Genomic DNA, 15,000 nt, shown 5'->3' with positions numbered 1-15,000 from the left:
ACAAGGAAAACGCCCGATGCCATGAAATACTACTACGAAATGGGAAGTAGGAAGCCAAAGAAGGCTGAATGGTTCCAGGAAAAAATGCCATCAGGTGTATAAATAATTATTATTCGTTCTATTGGATGGACCAGGACAAAAATCCCATTATGTGTATAAATCAGTCGTTCTTTTGGGTGTTTCCAGGGAAAAATTCCGTGAGGTGTCAATTGACAGAAACTAAAAATATATCCATATCCAAACAAATAAAAACACAACTAAATATAAATAACATTTTATAATTTAAGAAAACCTTTTGAAATAACAAGTTGAGAACCTGGGGAATCAAAAAAATAATAATAATAAAGCTGTTTCTGAGTTAGTATTAGGAAAATAAAACCAAATTGTATCTGTGTGTGTTGTAATGCAAAGTGTGAACACCACAAAAAGGGTTAAGGGTTAAATAGGCCATTTCGGAAAATACCATAATACTCTTTGTTTGTCCCTCCAAATTTTGCATAAGAATTGTTCTTGTTTTCTCTTGGAACTATTGTAAGTTGAAAGAGAAACTGGACACAATGCTTATGCAAAATTTGGGAGGACAAACAAATTTTCCTCAGTTGGCACTTTTTCGACACCCCATGAGGATACAAGCCTCCTCAAAGAAAACCAATTCCGCATTCTAAAAAAGTCCTAAGGAAAATTTGACTGTCTTGTCCATGCCATGATTTTCATCAAGGAGCGCAATCCTAGTCTCGACACGCAGACTGATTCCATTCCCGCAAAACTCTTTAACATTCCATCGCCTATTGTCTTTTTAGTATTTAAACATTTTTTTATCTTTCACTTTTTGACTTGATAATGACGTTAGCCAAACGTCGAAACGTCGTCAGCAAACTTTTAATATGGTTTTACGAAATGTTTTATCGCAATTTTTTATCGTTAAATGTTTTTAAAAAAACCGCTTATTTTTTGTAAAATAGACGAAGCCCAAATTTAGCTTCGGGTCTTTCCCCTGGAAATCCCGAGTAATAATGTGTTACAGAGGATAAAAGAAATGTGGTGGGAACACCAGTGGACGTATCATCACCACACAAACTTTTTGTCTTGGCCACACAATTTGGCATTTCTTGTAATCTAAGTTGGTATCGATTAACCGGTGTCAGCCACTTCGAAGAAAATAAAAAAAAGAGGAAAATATAAACTCAACCAACCCAATTCTACGCCAAATTAGGCATTCAAGCAACTCTTTTTAATGACACTCAATACAAATAAACGCAGATTTTCCAGTCGCCATTCTCATGCAGGCAGACTCTCTCGGAGAAGAGGAAGTTCATGAACGCTTTCGTTCTTCCTATTTATTAACAAGACAGCCTTCCCACAGGATATCTAAATCTTCGTTTTCTTTGTGACGTTGCTTTTACCATTTCTATGTGCTTGCGGCCTACATTTCAAAATACCAATTGACTGTAAATGCGGTATTAACCTCCGGTGTTACCAGACTAACAACAGTTCTGTTGCGACCAATGCGCTCAAGGTCAGCGCTCCTATACCCAAATATTTGTGAGCTGAATTTTGGCTTTCGAGACGGAAGACTGTGACAGAGTCATCAGCTGGCTTGTACTGATCCACTCCAAGCAATGTGTACTTTCCTGTTTTGTTATCATAAATCATCCAATAGGTGTTAGTTTCTGGATCCTAAAGAGACAAATGAAAGTTAATACCCGCGCATCCGCAATTGGGACAGACCTGGACATCCTCACAGTCTTCTTTTCTTTTAGGATCCGCTTTTTCCGTTCCCTACCCCCAGGAACTATCGCGATAAAATTTCAGGCTTTAAGAATGGCAAAAAATTATTGGCAAAGTTATTTCGTAGAGCATGCAAGCAAAAAAGGTGCCTATCTATGATTCAGGAAAAGAAAACGAGTTTGCGCTCCATCTCCCTCCCTAGCAGATGTCGCTGTCGAGTTACGGATGCGAAAGAGTGTGGTGAAAATCAAGGCCAAGGATTTATTGATTAATTGTTTCCTAGGTAGCGTTCGTCCAAGAAAAAGACTTCCAAAACATACAATCTTGCAAAGAATAAAGTGACAACAAACTAAATCCCCTCCCTCTGAAATCAAAGATTTCAGGTCTGAAAGGGTCAACATTATAGTAGAAAATGTAATTCCTTTGTTGTCTAGCCCACAAGGTATTGCGGGCGAAAAGAAGTTGTGAGATCGCAGAGAAAATGAATGACAAGGCTACGCAATCGTAGTATTATTGTACGACTCATTGCGATTGCTGTAGAGAGTAGAAAAGCTCATCACAGAACTATCGACGAGCATCAAAGACCTGCGTCATTCTCCTTTTGCTGAAATTTGCTTCTTTAGAAAGCTCTAAATACATACTTGCTGGACTCCATTCACGGCAGTTATGGAGCGTCCCAAGCCAGCATGATACGTAGACTCATATCTATTGAACGGACTGTTGGAATCTTCCTCAGCGGCTTTGTTTAAGATTTCGACAAGAACAGTTCCTGCGGTGACCTGAGTGGTATATGGGGCAGGTATGGGCTTTCCAATACTCGATATGTCCCAGTGCAGACCAATAGTGACTGTTATGGGTGACGTTATCTGGATATCAAATCAGTAATAAGATCGTTTCTTTATTATTGAGTCTGTAAGCTCTAGTTTAGCTTTTAGAGGTAACTAAAGATATTTTCTGAAATGGAAGATGACGAGATGCAAGGTCTGTATTATTAATGTCACAATGTGTACCTTACGCTGCTTGTCCTGGACTGTCTACATCATCTGCCCGTATAAATGTACTCTTCAAGTTAACGTGAACGATGTAAATTACCCTAACCTAGAAACAACCGTTATCCGTTGTGTTGCAAAAAACGGTAGTTATAGCGACACAAATTCAGCTTGCGTCCGGTTAGCTGCACTTTTTGGACATACGTTTTACACGACTTATTATATGCTCAATAAAATATCGCGTTTCTGATTGGGCAATGACGAACGCATAAATAGTTTATAGAGTTATAGAGTTCAATACGGAAGTTGCTATGCAAACAAAGCGATGGAGTGTTTGTGTTGAACTTGCTCGTGCATTTCGAAATTTTATGGTCACTCGTGATGTTTTGAAAGTTACGGCGAGTGCAATTTTGGAGCACTTTCAAAACACCACTCGTGCCCATAAATCACCAAATGCACTCACGTTCTTACGATTTCCTATACTTAACCGAGTCGTTCAAGAACGACAACGAACATAGCGGCAAAAAAGGACCGTAAAAATACAAAACTAGGTAGGCATTTTATACAGTAAAGGTAAAGTCACTGCTTACGAGCCAGAAGGCCCATCAGGCTGGCGCTTATCTCCGGTTTCCGTAGCATGAAGCGACTAGGAGTATTTATACTCCCCCCTAGATGGGATGCTAGTCCATCGCAGGGTTACCCCCAGCATTTCGCCGGTACCCATTTATACACCTGGGTGGAGAGAGGCACCGTGAGAGTAAAGTGTCTTGCCCAAGAACACAAAACAATGTCCCCGGCCAGGACCCGAACCCGGATTACTTGATCCGGAGTCGAACACTCTAACCATGAGGCCACCACGCCTCCCACTTTATACAGTAAGATCACCATCATACAAGACATGGCGAGAAATATTAACCTAATTGAGAGCAGTGATCTTCGCACTTAGAGTGGTTTTCAATTGAGTGTCGAAAGTAATTAGAGAATTACTTTGGTTTTGCATTACTTCATTCAGTGATTGGTTCAAAGTTCTTTCGCTACTTTTGCAACCAATCAGAAGTGAAACCAAAACCAATCGTAGCTCGCGCGTGAATATTTTCCCGCGCCTTGTATCGGCTACGTGTAATTACTTCGAGTTTTGATTGTTCACTGGATTGTCTCTGTTTTTTTTTTTTTTTTTTGATTGGCCAAAGTAATTACTTTAGTTTTGGTTTTACGACACTTGATTGAAAACCGCTCTATCTGGACAATTTAAGGAATTGTCCCTTCAGCTGGCTTCAAGGGGATTCGAACCCAACACCTCTGCGATGCCGGTGCAATGCTCTACCAAGTGAGCTATGAAGCCACACAGTTGGGAGCAGGTCAGTTTGTTGAGATCATGTGTTCCCGTGAAAGGACTCGATGACTGAAATAATTGTATGTTTAAAGTGCTGGTTATAAACGAAATATAACACATCTAAGTGCGAGGATCACTGCTCTCAATTTCGTTTATAAACCACTCTTCAAACATCTATACATTTATCCCCTTTCAGTGTCCCCGCCGAGGTCAATAAGACAGTTCTGAGCAAGATATGTGCATGACAAAAGCAGAAACATTGTATGCTTGTTTCGCGCCTTCCGAACAGGTTTTTTGAGCAAGAAATCCTTGGACCAGGCTTGATTGTTGACAAGAAGTTGACTGACCTGGTTAGACGAAGGAGCTGCTGTCTTGCAATACCCACTTACTGGGCCACTGTGGCCAAAGGTTTGTGTGAAGCGGAAAACTGTGATGGAATTACTAGCTGGAACGTAAGAGCTTATCCCACATGGAATGCCTCCACCAGTCTTTCCATCAATAATTGCCCAATATGTAGCGGTACCATGGTCCTGCTTAATACCATTCATAGCGGTGATCGCATAACCTAGTCCCTTGTAATATGTGGTGTCGTATTTGCTGAAAGGTCCTTGATTCCCAGCGTCAGCCGCTTTGTTCAGTACATCAATAAGAACAGTACCGTTGGTTACTTTTGTCGTAAAACCGGCGGGGATAGATTTCCCCACAATCGTGGCATTCCATTCCAACTTAAGAGTTACCGTGATCTGCAAACAAAATGCTTAATGAAAATGCTGAAAGCTCCACGTTAAACTGTTCAAATGGGCCCCAAGTTCTCGCTAGACGACGAAAGTTGAAACGAATGGGAAGAAGAGACACCTGGACTGAGGTCGCATTGGTGACAAGTTTAGATCGACAAAATGGGATTGGTCGCTTACAGTCTTAACTTCTAACCTTCGCGAACATCTTTCGATTGATTGATTTTGGCCAACATTGCTCAGCTGCTGACTCAATCATTTCCAGTCGTATGAAAACGTTTCTATAAACAAATATATACCATTAATGTTTCCCTGATCATAATGGCTAAATGGATTTGGCAGTCGTCTGGAAAGCCTCGTGTTCCACTCCTTCTTTGAAACATCTCCTTTCATGTAAGATTATTTTTGGAAAACTTGAAAAACTTAAAGAAATATAATGGCTTACAATCGATTAAAAAGAATTAAATTGAGAGGTAAACGAAAAATCGATTAGAACAAACTAAAAGAGAGAAATCATGAAAAAGAATTTCAAATGAACTACTACGCATGTGTAAGAAAATCGTGACCCAAAAAATAAAATTTATAAGAAAGAACCAGAGGTTTATATTTTCACCGGGGATTTACAGTCAGTGGAATATCGTTATGGCATTAACAGCCCTTTTTGCATTTCACATTGGTTACTGAAGTGTGGCAAAAATCGGCATGTTCTAAAACCCGAAACACCGAAACGAAACCGCGGGAACGAAACCACCGATTAAAACGAAACCACTGGAACCATCGAAACAACGAAACAATCAAAATAGCCACAGATTCAGTTTCCACCATAAACTATCTCTTCGAAATGCAAATACGTTTCAATAACACAATAATTTAAAATTGCGTCGACATTCTTTTCATTATAACTTTGTCGCCTGGTAGTTTTGTTGTTGTAGTTTTGCACTGTTTCCAACGTCGTTTTTTACGCCAAACGCTTCAATTTTTCAGGAATCAGAAAGCCTTCGTTATTCCAACTCTCGGCAAAGTCCCTTTTTGACTTATGGCTGTTTCTGCTTAGGTAGCCTCATACACCACAAGCCTTTTTAGAGACATCACCGCCAAGCCGGCCTCTTCTCCTGGAGAGTGAGAACGGAACAGTCACAACACCGGGGACTTCATCCCCTACTCTTCTCGAATAGTGTGTGGATTTTTTAACATCCCATAGGGAGCTTATGAACATGCTAGAAGATATTTGTGAGACGTGGTCTACGGTTTATAGTCCTTATCCGAGAAGACTTGAATGTCTAACCATTCGCAGATGAAACTACAAAGGCAGCACTTTCTCTTCAGTTATTTTAAGATCCTGAGTGTTGATCCGGCCAGGGTTCGATGCGACCTCCTGGGTCAGAGCCCATTGCTCAAGCACTGAGCCACCGGTGCATGAAAGTGCTGTTGTGTTTGGTCTTTGTGTGCTCATGGGCAGACACCTCACAAGCATGACATAGTTAATTTGAGATGTAGAAGGAAAAATAATACAAAAAATAAGAGAACTTTTTGGTTTCACTCTTTGTTTGTTCTGAGGGAATCTGCAAAGATTGTGAATAAAGAACAGCTGAAATAGAAAGCTCGAAGCGACAATCCATCCGGACGTCGAGCATCGGTGGTGTTTATTCAGTTAACGGTGTTTAATATGATTCTGTTTGGATGGTTTTGTTCAAGTTTTTATAGATGTTTCGAGCGTTCCGGTGGTTTCGTTAGGTGTTTCGATTGTTTCGTTGGTTTCGTTTAGGCGTTTTGGTGTTTCGGGTTTTAGTACACCGCACAAAAATCATTGTTGTTAAAAGATTACAGTGCCGTTGGTTTAATTATATAATTCGATCATTGGCTGATCGATGCAATCCACGAGGAAAAAAACAACATTAAACTTACCTCAGATGGGTGCTGGGAATGTCTTTTCTGTCTTGACAGGGCTAAAACTATGAGAAAAAACTAGCATCTTTAGCGGGCAACCCCAGGGAAACCCACGGGCCTGGTAGGGGACAGGGGCATAAGAGTGCTTTCCCCTATTTGGCAAAACTCCCCGGGGATCTACCCACGGGATTTGCTAATGCTCTGCTGTCACGAGGTCCAGCGGTAATTATTCCGTGGCGTGGCAAAACCTCCGGGGATCCACGCACGGGATTTGCACATCGTCTGCTGTCACAAGGTAAATTCATCGGGTGAACGCCCGACTGCATTTCGAAAGTCTTTGCTTTCTAAGGTGAGTAAATTTTATTATCATTCAAATTTGCAAATACAATTCATCCATCCTCCACTGAAAACTGGAGGAAACAAATAGCATTTCTTGAAAACTATTTTAAGATTAAAACTTTTCTGATATTGTTTTTGAGAACCTATAGAATTGAGCAAATTGTGACAACACAAGCAGTTGGTACACGATGTATTTATAAAACGTTCTGTTCCACAGATCATGGATTGGATAGAATTCTTCAAGGAATCCGGGCTTGACAACGAACGCGGGAAAGAGTACGCGAAAAAGTTTGAACAAAACAGGTATTTTGCTTCCTATTTCCTTAGTGATCTCTGACGAAAGTGCTATAAAATACATTTATATGAAATCATACATTTGTAGCAGATCAAACGTATATAAAATTTCGTTGTTTTAATATTTGTTCCTATTAAAAGGACAAGTGTTTGTATATAGAGCTTACCTAGGATGTCAACAATGAGTTTTAACCATCCCTACAACTTTTGAACCTTCTTCCTCATACATTTGGTTGCAATGTAAATTTGTGATGGGACAGTACACTTTAGTTTAGGGGTATACCTAACATGAGACTGTTTATGTTTTTTTTCATATCAAAACGGGAACTTCCTTCTTATTTGTAGTATGAGACTTTAAGGGTTAAGTTGTGTTTTAGTTAAAGAAGCTGTTAAAGACATAAATTGAGGAATTCAATTTTAGCAATAAACTGTTGTTTAAACTTTATTTTGAAGTTGTTACTGACTTCTCGATACCCTGCGAGCAGTTGGTTTCTCCTACGCTTCCCGAGAGAGAAACTACCGCGAGCAACCGTTTCTTTGAGTGAGCCGCCGTCCAGCGCCAAGGACAAATAAATTAAATTTGAACCGGTAAAACGAGTTAGTAAACTTGTTTTGGCGCTTGCGAGTGCGTTCAGCTACGTAACTGCTGCGTTTGGGCGAGCCTGCTGTGTAGTGATTTCCCGCGAAATAAGACGAAGTGATGTCAAATACATCACGTGGATTGTGACTTACTTCGCACATCCTCGATGAAAAATCAAACGGTTGCTCGCTGTGGTTTCTCTCCCGGGAAGCGTAGGAAAAACCAAATGTTTGCAGGGTAACTTCCCGAGTACTAGGATGATCAGAGGAAAATATCAAAACCTTTGGAGAACGTTTTGAGGGCAGCCTTTGCAAGCCCCTGGGTGCCCTGGGTGCCCTGGGTGCCCTGGGTGCCCTGGGTGCCCTGGGTGCCCTGGGATCGGCCCCCCGGGCTGGCCGCTGATACGTGCATTATACGTCTGTAGTATAAAACGGCCATTTTTAAATACACTTTGCGAGCGGAAACATAGGGCTGTCTCCACGAAAACTCAACGGTATTTAATATTCGGTCTTATTAAATTCTCAACCTCGGATAATGCAATTGACGTGCTCTGATTGGTTCACTCAATCTCGGTTATCAGCTCATATACCTTAGTTTGACCTTAACAACAACAACAACAACATTTATTTATTAATACCAACAGGAAACAAGAAAGTAATACAATGATTTTTGAAACTGAAAAATAAGGTATTAGCTGCCTATAACAACCATAAGGGCTAAGAAAATTAGGCAGCTATCTATGAAATACAATTAGGAAAGATTACGGTCATTTAGACCATCATATGATAAATGATTGCGCTTAGCGTTGCTAAACTAAAAACGTTTACGCCAGAAAGCGAAATTTCTTTCGGTATAAAGCAAAAGAAAAACGTTTTTGTGGAAAGTTTGGATCACTTTCGAAGCTTAGAGATACGCGAAAAGGTAAGAAATGTTTTTGTGATGAGCCTGCGTCTGTCTGACCACGAGGTATTACACAACATCGCATCTTCATCAACTTTTTTCGATTTCGCTAGGATTTTCTCCCTTTTTTCGCTAGTATTTCGTACTTCTAAACTTTTGGAGTTTAAGGAATTTAATAAAACAATTATTCCATTCGCGCTTGTTGGATATGAGAGTGGTTATAGCCAACTCATATCCAACGTGCGCTCATGGAATAATTGTTAAATATCTCTCATATGTTGCCAAAACCTGCAGAACCATCGAAGAAACTGAACAAAAGCGGCTTACAAAAACCACTGAGCCAAAAAACCGCGCAAAAAAAAAAGAAAGAAAAAATTCACTCTCGGATTACACTTGACACCCGTCAATAATTCACATTTGATAATTGAGTAAGGCCCAGAGGAAATCAAAGGCATTTTATTATGGCAGTGCATTTGATTTTGTTTGGTTTTACCAATTACCCGGCCCTACCCAATATAACCAAGAAATTGCTTTCAAACAATTCAACTCAAAGCTTTGTGGCAAAATGTGTCTCTAGCATAGATAATTTAAATTGCAAACCAGAGAGATTAACTTTCTGAACTTTGAAAACCTGTTGAGCTGAACAGTTTTCAAATAACCAAAATTCCAGTGCATTTTATTATTCTTCTTTAGTTTCGCCCATCCCAGTATCCTTTTGAATTTGATGTCACTTTATTCAAACCTTCCCATAAAGTTTTAAGCTCTTATTTTCTGTCTCGCTTGATTTGGTTGCGAGTTCCAGGTCGCTGAATTTGCCTAACTCTCGAAACACAGCGGAGAGTTTATAAGTTTGTTTTGCGGCAAAGAGCATTGTGCAATAGATTTGAATACATCTAGAATATATAATACATTCGAATCGTGCCCAAAAAATTTATAATTGTGGATTGTGATTCTTCCTTTTCGGGGTAACCATACCCCCACTTGAAAATTGACTTTCAAAGACTGATCGAAATGGCTTTCGATTTCATATTTTTGAAGTCTTATTAGGTCTTAATTAAAACGGGCAAAAGCTAGTACTTTTACTTAACAACGCTTGATCACTGAACTGTAGAAAGAAAAAATAACTTTGCACAGTTGTGGTTAATTATATTTAGTATCCGGTTTAGCCACGAAAGTCTCTAGTAAGTTAAAAGTCCATTAAATGAATTCCGGCAATGAAAGACCATGACAGCAGAAAGCGAAAAACTCGAAGCGTATCGATCTAAATTTCAATTGTTGCCAGACTTGCAGTATTCTGATACCTGTATTTTTAAAATCAATGAGATGTGCAACAGTTTTGCCCATCCCTGTCTCCTTCTGTATTTGATTTTTATTTAAACCTTCCTTCAAAGTTTTTAGTCTCTTGATTGGTTGCGAGCACCAAGTCACTGAATTTGCCAAAATTTCGCGACAGAGAGCATTTAAATTTGCTCTTTCAATTCAGAGAGTTGATAAGCGGCAAGGAGCATAGTACAATAGATTTGAATACATTAAGAATATATAATGACATTCGAGTTGTGCCAAAAAAACTTCTTATAATCGCGGATTGTATTTCTTCGTTTTGTGGAGTAACCATATCCCCCTTGAACTTTCAAAAACTGATCGGGTTGTCTTTCGATTTCATATTGTCAAAGTCTTTTTTGGTCTTAAAACTGACAAAAATGCTTCGAATGATTTGAGCAATGCCTGTTAAATTTAGTACTTTTACTTAACAACGCTTGATCACTGATCTGTAGAAATAAATGAATGAAAACTTTTCTGAGATGTGGATACTTAAATTTACCATCCAGTTTTGCCACGAAGCTCTCTGGTGAGTTAAAAGTTAATTAAATCGTGCATTATTACGCCTAAAATTCTTGCGATGACAGCCCAAAGCGACAAACTCCGAGAGTACCTAAATGTCAATTGTTGCATAACTTGCAATATTCCGATTATCTTATTTTTAAAACCAATAACAAACACAAGAGTATTGATATAGATGTGATTCGGAAATAAAAGATACTTAATCATCTATCTGGAGGTTTATATTGGCCAGAGTAGGAAGTTTACCCACCGATCCGAAATCTCGGTTAGTTTTATAACATTAGCACAGCAAGCTAAACAAAAGATCACCTGCTTTTGAGTTGCAAAGTAAATGAAACGGGATGACGACTAATGCAAGAAACACCACTGCTCTTATCATCTTGGCTATGGCTGCAAATTGTTTCCTTTTCTTGACGTTCAAAAATCTGCTGATGTTGTGAGATCATTGGCAGACCCCGAAGCTATTATATAAGAGCGAACAACCTTTGGACCATGCCAAAACATGTCCTTAACCACCTCTGCACGCTACGTAAACCACAGACATCCCAAGCTCAGTGGGCAGTGTCCGAGTCACGTTGGGGCAAAAACTAACAACGGTTACTTGTACGACGATCGAAGAATAAAATGAAAGTTCAACCTTTTTCATTGGATTCTGATGTATATTTGTGTTCATTGAGATATTTCTTGGCTAAGTTTAGTGGGCGTCCCAGACAATGTCCTCTTCTTATATGGCGTGGCAACACTGGAAACGAGAAAAATGCTTGTTGCGTTACATTGGGAAAATAACCACACAGAAAGGCAGCAATACACCATGGCAACAAAATTAGGCTAATTGTTTCATTTTTGTAAAGTTCCCTCAGTAGATCCACCACTGTCCTTACTTCTTTCCGAGCTTGGGATGGCTGTGGTGAAAAGATCGAAATTCGTGCGCTTGGCAGTTGGTAGTCTCCTTCGCAGCCGTTTTTATCGTCGTCACGCAACGGTCTTCGTTTGTGGGAAGGGGAGTTGCGCGGCGAAACTAAAAGCGCTTGTGAGGGAGACTGGACAGTGGGGAAGCGTCTTACTGAATAACTTAACTAAGGGATATAACCTGGCCCTGATACCTTGACAAGTTGGTTTGTTAGTCATTATGGTAACTTAAAACAATAGTATCTCAATGTCTCCATTTTTCCTTTAATTAATAATTGGAGTTAATTATTTTTTAAATTTGTTTTTCATGAAAACCAAAACTACATTACACCGTAAAAATTTAGAATAAGGTTGTTTAGCACCAACTCCCTAGGAAAAAACAACTTGAACTCTTCGACTCGCACGTGATCAGATTGTACATCTTAAACCGCGGCAAACTGATGTGCCCAGCCCGCGTCAAGGGAAAAAAATTCGGAGTAACTGCAGAATACCCCACCACTCGAAGTTGTACCCCTTAAAATCGGGATACTTGGCAACGCAGTTTGTGAGTGATTTCTGGTCAGCAGGATATTTTTTTCCCTCCTAAATGCTCTGCAGGATATTTTTTCCTCTCCTCGTTTCTCAGCAGGATTTTTTTTCCTCACAAAAGTGTCGTGTTTACATTTACAGAATGTATTTACATTTTGCATTGTGGTTATTGCAGTAATAGTTCTAATATGGAGCTACAAAGCCTTAAAATGTTGTAAGCTATACAAAATCATTCTCGTATTCTCATGTTATAAAGTGATGCTCCACAGGTAGATTTGAAAATGTTTAGCTTCTTAATTTAAAAAACAGCTAAAAATGGCAAAAAGCAGTTCAGAAATGCTCATAGCATGGTAATTACTGCTAGAATCATAAGTTACAATTTAAAAGTGGACTGCAATCTCCAAAACTAATGTGAAAGCAGAATTAAAGTTAGTTGATCATGGTCTAATTTGTTATATGTTGTCTTATATTATATAAGACATTGCAAAAACCTTATATTTCAATAGAAAGTAATTATATGAAAATGCTTCAGTTGAAAAGATTAAAAATGAACAAATGATTTTTCTTTGTCTAATAAAACTTGATTCTTCAAATAGAAAAATTTAACTCCATTACTGCTTGTGATAAGCTAACGAGTTTGGATACTGTGCGAGCCAGCAAGCCAGAAATCCCTGATCCCAATAACTGGAAGCTACCTAAGGAACTGTAGGCTAACTGCAGTGCTAACTAGGCTAGCCAATGTGTAATTTAGGGTAACCGTGATGGCTTGCATGACTCCTATGACTTGGAGCCATGTGAACCGAGCAAGCAAGAAATCCCTTATCCCATTATAAGGGCAAACCGCAAGCTACCTAAGCTAACTGTAGGCCAACCGGTGTGACGTTTAGGCTAACCAGAGAGTTATTTAGGCCAATCAATGTGTCATTTTAATAGGCTAACCAGAGTGGCTCGCTGTCTTGCAGATTATCCTGAATGGTTGCAGTTTAGCTGGGGTTTTGTAAAACCCCCCAGGAATGATGAAATAGCTTTGCAACATTTTTTTTCTATTTCATTTGTGCTGCATGCAATGTTTTTCTTCCAACAAGCGCTTGCAGGAAATATTTTTTCAAAATCACCCACCCCCCCTCAAGAGTTAAATGGTCGGCCCCTGAGGGCGCGTTTTTAAATTCACAATTCTGGAATGAGAATGGCTAGAATGTAAAATGCGCGCGTTTTTCTATTTCGCATTCCTATTCCGGAATGGAAAGACCGCCATTCCATCCATTTTGCTTCCAGGGGCAGAATGAACAGAATGTTGCGAATAAAAATTCAAGATGGCGGACGGCAAGATGAGTGCTGCGAATTCAAATACGTCTTTACCGGAGAAAAAATCACGTTACACTTTCATTGTACCAAAAGGGTCGAGGTTTTTCAGTGATGTTTCGTATAAGAAAAAGGCAATTTAGCAATTGCTTGCCTCTCCTTTGTACATAGGACTGCCAAAACATTCAGCAAATCCAAAACAGTCTCCCGATTTTCTTCCTCCTCTTTGTTGACAAGGAAAATTGCTTCGATAACGGCAGCAATGTCAGCCTCTTCGTCGGCCGTCATATTTGTTACGCAATGTTTACTCGATCCAGGACCGCTCATCTCGACTGACGTTTTTTTTTTTTATGCAGACAAACCGAATTCTTCCTAGCATTCCGTACCAACCATTCTTATTCCAGAATTGTGGATAAAAAAACGCGCCCTCAGTGTTGAAATGGAGTGGTACCGCGGTCGATGAAAAGTGTACTTGACCGAACCGCAAAATGAAAGCTAAAATTTTACGAGAATGCTTAGGCCTAATCAGTAAACTAGTGCTTATTCATTTTGGCGACTACGGGACTGCGGTAGCAAGGACCAACAAGGTCAACACCAACGCGTTCGATGCAAGCGGCATATTTCGTGATGTTTATATAAAAATATTATGTATATTATGTCAACTGCGGGACTGCGGTAGCACGATTTGATGAGATATTGCAGTCGCCGGGTATTCTGAAGTTTAGCCCGTTCTTGTTCACTTCGGCTCATAGATCATTGAAGAACGAGGTAATATACGTTGAACTGTGCAGCTCCGTAACCGCTTAGCCGCAAAGCCACGTAGCCGCGTAGCCGCCTAGCGTGTCTATGTCTCGTTCTAAAAACATAAAAAAGAAAGAGCGTGCATAAACTGCGTAGCCAAGTATCCCAATTTTAAGGGGGTACAACTTCGGGTGGCGGGGTATTCTGCAATTAAGCCAAAATTCTGCGGCTGTAGCATCTAAAAGCTTTCCAACAAGAAATAACAAGCAAACGCAGCTCAAAACAGTATTTCTGACGACTTAACATTTGTGAGACTTTTCTATATCCAGTTGGGATTTGTAACACTTTGCACGATTGCATCCGTATGTAATTTGTTTTATTATTAGTTTCGGAGAAAAAACAAAGCACCTAGGCACCGTCCACACGCATACGGATATTTTTTAATCCGCAACGTTTTTTTTTTCCGGATTCAAAAATATCATTCATCCATACGTAGCGTAATCAAATCAAATTTGCACGTCCATACGTACCCAAACGTATTCGGATTCGCTCTAGTTCTCAGGACTCTTCAAGGAAACAGATGTAATAGGGCGTGCGCCATAAAGAAATTATTAATAGAGAGCTTAAGCACTCGCGTTTTTGCAACGCGGACGGGAACCGGAAGTGAGCTGTTTTCCCTTTTAACTTTTCTTCACACAACCACATTTATGTTGCTAAGTACCTTTTCTACATTAGAGATGATTTGTACAAAAATCTGGGAGATACAATTGGCCTGGCACGCGAAATGTTCTCTTCCGGTTGCCGTCCACGGAAAATCTGAAGTTGCGAATCCACAAATAATTTCCATTTAGCAAGATTTCCTGGATCAAGGTACTTTTTCACCCCACTTGCTTT

General features: G+C 39.7%; 1 protein-coding gene across 1 annotated transcript; it reads right to left on the bottom strand.

Moving 5' to 3' along the window:
- Nucleotides 1–1,197: 1,197 nt before the first annotated feature.
- LOC137997650 (uncharacterized) lies at nt 1,198–11,130 on the bottom strand. The gene is made up of 5 exons (XM_068843755.1): nt 10,936–11,130; nt 6,690–6,736; nt 4,398–4,793; nt 2,370–2,594; nt 1,198–1,677 (listed from the first exon to the last, which is right to left on the bottom strand). The coding sequence occupies exons 1-5, from the start codon at nt 11,003–11,005 to the stop codon at nt 1,474–1,476; spliced, it is 942 nt and encodes a 313-aa protein (XP_068699856.1). The 5' UTR covers nt 11,006–11,130; the 3' UTR covers nt 1,198–1,473.
- Nucleotides 11,131–15,000: the final 3,870 nt, after the last annotated feature.

The sequence above is a fragment of the Montipora foliosa genome, chromosome 3 (genome assembly GCF_036669935.1).
Source record: "Montipora foliosa isolate CH-2021 chromosome 3, ASM3666993v2, whole genome shotgun sequence".
Classification (NCBI taxonomy): domain Eukaryota; kingdom Metazoa; phylum Cnidaria; class Anthozoa; order Scleractinia; family Acroporidae; genus Montipora; species Montipora foliosa.
The sequence above is the reverse complement of the archived record's forward strand: the minus strand, read 5'-3'. Positions and strand labels throughout refer to the sequence as shown.